Source organism: Tuber melanosporum, assembly GCF_000151645.1.
Source record: "Tuber melanosporum whole genome shotgun sequence assembly, scaffold_46, strain Mel28".
Classification (NCBI taxonomy): Eukaryota; Fungi; Ascomycota; class Pezizomycetes; order Pezizales; family Tuberaceae; genus Tuber; species Tuber melanosporum.
In genome coordinates, this window is record NW_003299091.1 from 282,467 (window position 1) to 288,018 (window position 5,552).

Genomic DNA, 5,552 nt, shown 5'->3' on the forward strand with positions numbered 1-5,552 from the left:
AGGTGGTCAAATTATCTAGTCCTTGTTTTGAGCTATGATATCGAGAGTTCGGGGGTTCTCCGGCGCATTTTTTGGGGGGGGGTTCCGCTATCCTAGGGTTCCTAGGGTCCGAGACCAATTTCTTGTTTCAGCCCTTAGGAAATCTAGGATGGGTTTACCACCTAGACATATGTATCATATCATTGCTTCTTTCTACGTCCTGCTTGAAACCCTAAGCTCTTCGCTAATTCCTCCAATATTTTTTCCCTGTCCTAACTTGGCTTGCGCGATACGCCCGTATTCGCCCATATCATATAATAGCCTATCAATGTTAGGCCCCCCGTGGGTACCGGCATGCCGTCACAAACCTTTCTGTTTTCCAACAACCTGTGTTTGACCGGTTTTGGGATGTGTTTCAATTCCATGTCTCACCCCGTATACCATTTCGCAAAGGAATGTGGTCTTGGGGTGTCAAAGTTAGTGTGGTTTACTCCCTCACTCTCTTGTTTGGCCTTTGGGTACGATAGCTCCTTTCTCTTCTCCAGGCTTTCGCCGTGTTAGCTTTTCTCCCTTGGCCCCCGGGAGTCTGCTTTTTCAACATTTTTGCTTCTGGGGGTGTTAGGATATCCAGTTCCTACCACTCCCGTATTAGAATCCCCAAAAAATTTCTGATTTTTCCTGCTTTCGGTTGTTCTTTCATGCGTGAAATTTCCTTGCCGCCCCTACAGTTATTTTTTCCTTCCCCCCCCCGGTAATGGGTTTCCAGTCCATTCGGATCGAGATGGGAATTATCCTCGCCCTTCCTCTGAATATTCTCTTGGAGTGTGAGGCGAACCAAGAATATTTTCTCCTAATATCCCAAGATGTTACTAGGCATAGGGGTGATGGGAGATCGAGGAGACTATGGAATCTCTTGGTGTATCTATCAATGGCGTAGTAGTAAAGTGCGGATTCCCCTGGCACGTTGGGAAGATGGCCGGAAATATAGGAATTTCAGGGAGGGTGGGGAGTAGGAAGGGTTACGCCAACACTTCTTTCCACTGCTCCTCTCACCAAACTAATGGCAAAGGAAAGAGTACAGAAAAAAGATGAAACCATCCCAGCCCTTTCATAAATCACCACACGTATCTCTTCCCCAACGCATATCCACACCCCCCGTGATAACAAAGGAAAGACACCTAGAAACCCTTCTTAGTAAACTACAGTAACCCCAGAACAATAACGTAGTTATATCCAGCAACTCAAACAGAATCCACCCTATACCAAATCTGGCAATCCGGCGTGACTAGGCTCTAAGCAGCTCAAGACGTTGGCCCAGCCGGAGAGCCGACTACCAATGCTCCCATCAACCTTCCCCATTAAATTTGTCTCTGGGACATCTTCGATAAGTTTGCTGTATGCAGTCTTTTTGGTGCTAACGTCTAGACAATAGGTGCACTAGGTCCGCACCCGACCGCATCACACTCCGACCGGCGACGCACCGCACGCGCCCGGTGAGGTGGGGGGCAGAACAGCCATCCAAGGGCTTATCCACTTCATCAATCCATCAAGCGCTCTGTTCCCCTCGGGTCAGGTTACAAGATTCTTGTCTATATATCTGCATTTCGCATGCGGCAGACCCCCAGGTCCCTATTTTGGGCACCCCGGTCAATTCCAATCCGTACATCTGGAGACGAAACGCTCCAACGCGCAGATGCGGGGACAACCTCAAACACGGTTCGTGCATAACTTTCCTGCAAAAAAAAAACCAATCGTTGTTAGGCGAGTGATTGACGGTGATGGTGCCGTTGCAAAACCGGGGGCCGTCCCAAACATTATGATAACTACCTTATTAACTGGCTCAATTAGACCTCATGCTAGTATTCTGAAAAAAGGTAAGGCATGGGCCGCGAGGACGCGGTCTTGGGAGGGAGGGGCCCAAAACTATCCCGAAATATGATACGAAATTAAATGCTTAGATCCTACAATTCCAGGCCTCACCCCGACCCGAGCTGAGCAAAAATGTGTACATAAAACCAAGTATCATACCCTCGGTATTCCTCCAATCACCCTAACAATTTCAGCAACCTTGACCGAACCGATATCACAAGATAATTGCGCGATCCCCCCTGACACGCCTCACATTATTTCAACATATCATACTATACTAGCGTGACCGAGTAAATACGGTACGCGGACAAGTTCTCCCGGGAAGCAATCCCATATACCTGTGTTTTTGACCTCCCCCACCCCCGTCCCTTCCCGATCATCCTCGCTAGTATGGTGATCCTGTGAGTTCGAGAAGCCATTAACCTCCCCCAATTGGCTACCAGAACTCGACATTTCAATAAACCAGTAAATTTTTGTGCCCCGGGTTTTTCCCAATTTTTTTATTCCAATGAGGGTAGCGAATTGCCTGTAAGGCATGCGGGTAGAGATATGCGGATAGGGCATGCGGGTATGATGTGTGCAGTGGGTATGATATGATATGACAGGCACACGACAGGGATCGTTGGCCTCACATCCAATCTCGGTGGGTATAGGATATAGGTGACTGACACCCGTCGCCACAGGAGTAGGGCTGTCTGGTATGATATCACATTCGATTTTTTGTGTTGTTTCTTTCACATCCAGTGCCACTAGGAATAGGGTAGTTGGGCATAAGGCACAGGCTTTAGGGATGGCGGATGACTTGTCGGGATGGCGTATAATACTTCTCTAGGATTCGCTGCTTTTCGTTTTCTGGATCTGTTAATTGTCCGGAGAGGTTACTCACCCCCTAGCCTGTCCTTAGCTAGCGCTTCTGTAGATTTTCTAAGTGCACCACCCTTCCAAACTTAATTGTGCTTAGCCCTCAGAGGTTTTGCTCTCACGGCTCCATGCTCTAGTACTTTTATTAAGCTTCCCCGGAGTGTGCGATTGCGCCCTGGCGATCGGAAACAATCGGACTTGGGGATATCGAATTGATCGGGGCACTTCCGGTATTTGTTTAGAACAACTAGTTGATGAAATAATGGAGGAAGGAAGGAAACAAAAGCTTCTCCTTGAGCTCAAGACATAATCTACTTCGAGCCTGATACAATACAGTAACTCAGATCGGAAGTTTCAGTAAATTCAGGAAGTTAATACTTCATGATAATACAGATGAGTTAATCCGCCAAAGTCATTGATTTGGACTGTTGAAATGATAGTTGACAATGGAAAAGAGAAATAAGAACAACCACATAACATACATTAGGCTCGGCCGTGTTGATAGAGAAATGGAAAAAAGACAGGGGATCCATGGCTTGAGAAGGCCTCCCGAAAACGGCGACAAAACGAGGGAAAAAATAATTTGGAAATAAGAAATAGCTCCATAAAAAACTGAGGACGTCTCCCCGCCTTGTTCCCCCAATAGCTCTACTCCTTGTTGGGATAGACGCTTATTATTTGCTTGGTGTGATCTCCGCGGCTCCTAGACCGTTTGATTCCGGTACCGGCTTAGACTCGGTGGTGACCCCTCCTCCCTTCCCATCCGGGCTGTGCCCACGAGCTCCATCCCGTGGCGATACCGCAGCGTATCCTGGGCGCTGTTCACCCACAAGATACCCCGTCTTCTGTCTATTGTAATCCCCGTACATAGCTGGGATAACTGAGATTTTGTATTCCCACCTCTCTCCATCGTAAATCTTCTCGTCGAGACCGCGATACAATTGGGTAGCATGTAGAGCGTTTCCACGAGCGATATAACGGTGTAATATGCCATGTTTCTTAAGCTTTTCGCGTTTGAGAATGAAGCCCAAGCACAAGTCAAAGGCCAAAAGAACCAAGAGGATAACCGGGACGGAAATTAGGATCCGGACAGATAAGGTGCCAACATCTCCACTTTGAATGACAAATTTGGCCACTCCATCTTCCACCGAGCCTCTCCCTCCCCTGGCTAAGTCATCCATATTATTTCCCTCGAACGTGGTTGTATCGCGTAGTACATTCCGAGAACTAACCCAACTAGCAAGCACCAAACGCTCAATATCGGTGACGATACTGGATGATCCCGCATCAAGAATAAAAGAAGGAGCTACAGAAAATGTAGCTGATTTGAGTGCTCCCGTCCCCGCCGCCCTAGACATGCTGACCACGCGCGGCAGCGCAAACTCGAACTTGAATATCTCAATCAAAACCTTGTGGAGGTTAAGGCCAGGCAACGTCTCTAGCTTGTCGGTTGCCACGTCTTTCCCATTAAGATGCCACCTTCTTGTTTCCCAGCAGCTGAGAACTGGTCTCTTCCTGCGGACTTGATACGCCACTTCCTTACTGCCTGTCGGCTCAGTAAAATACCAGGCGTCCGAGCCGGAGGTGTAGCTGAAAAGGCCTCCAGTGTTAACCATCATGGCGAATGCGGTTTTTTCTGTCTCGGAATTCACGTCGACCTCCACGGTCACCATTGGAGGGAAATTCACATCTGGTTGGAATTTGGCGGTGTAACTCCTGTCTTTACCAAAGAGTTTGTAGGTATCACCCTCATTGGTAGAGTTCACCAGCCACGTATAATCCGTATGACAGGAACCTTTGACCTGGAGCGTCAACTTAGGCACATTCTGTAACCCCATATCCACACCGGTGACGTTATAATCGTAGTCTCGGCCTGCCCAAGGTTCCGATTCTTGCAGCTCACTCGGTTTGGGAATCCCAACTATGTTGACTCGCTTCCGGACTGTAACATCGGAGGCTTCGATAGATCCGATTGCACGTAGTGCTGAAGGAGCTTTTAGTGAATCCAATTTTGCAAGGCTAGCACCGTTGTCGTCACTTCGAGAGTATTTTGGGACGTCTGGGTAGAAGATGGTATCCTTGGCAGGAGGGGCGACGTTTCCCATCAGGAGTTCCCCGGCTACCAAAATACCCGCAGCGTTATTTCCGGCCCACATTGCAAGGGCAATGAGGAAAAACAGAATACCCCACCATAGATTGCCGGCCCCGGGCTTCTTATTGCGCCTAGAAGGCTTAGGATTCTCTGATGGTTGGGGGATTTGGGATAAATCGGGTTCTTTTGGATCGGTAGGGACGTTTTCTTCCAAGTCGGAGTGTCGGCGGTCACCAGGCGGCAAGGCCCCATCGGCGCTCGGTGACCCACCGATTATTTTAAAGCAGTACTCCAGCATTACTTTCATCGCATTCATGGATTCGCCAGAGTTCCAAAGGGCAATCAAAGCGACGTATCGGTTTGGATCGAGGTTTGTTGGCCAGAATGCCATGATAATCGACAAAATCAAGTTCCATCCCACCATGAAAATAAACAGGATCAAGATGGTATATCCGGAGACGACGAGACTAGCGTTTCTCCTATTAACGGCGACCGCGGGAATCCCGCCTGAGTCTGTCGGCATCGTGAAAACCTTCGTGAAACCTGTGACATAGGTGCTGGGTGGGGGGTTTGTGTAGATGTCCATGGTGAGGGGACGTGGTATTGATAGGAGGTCTCTGTCATCCCTGTTAGCTTGGTGAACATCCAGTTCAAGGGGGTGCTCCGCTCATACCAGGTTGTGCGCAGTATAGGTCTCTAAATTTGAGCCGGGATCAAACTTTGAAGGCTTGAGGATGGGTCCTTAGTCTAG

The 5,552-nt window shown here is 48.6% G+C and overlaps 1 protein-coding gene; it reads right to left on the bottom strand.

The window, feature by feature from the left end:
- Positions 1-3,383: 3,383 nt before the first annotated feature.
- On the bottom strand, positions 3,384-5,552 carry GSTUM_00008388001 (uncharacterized protein; the record flags this gene model as incomplete). XM_002840013.2 has 2 exons in its annotated part: positions 5,475-5,552; positions 3,384-5,418 (listed from the first exon to the last, which is right to left on the bottom strand). Exon 2 carries the CDS (start codon positions 5,385-5,387, stop codon positions 3,384-3,386), a length of 2,004 nt encoding a protein of 667 aa, XP_002840059.1. The 5' UTR covers positions 5,388-5,418; positions 5,475-5,552.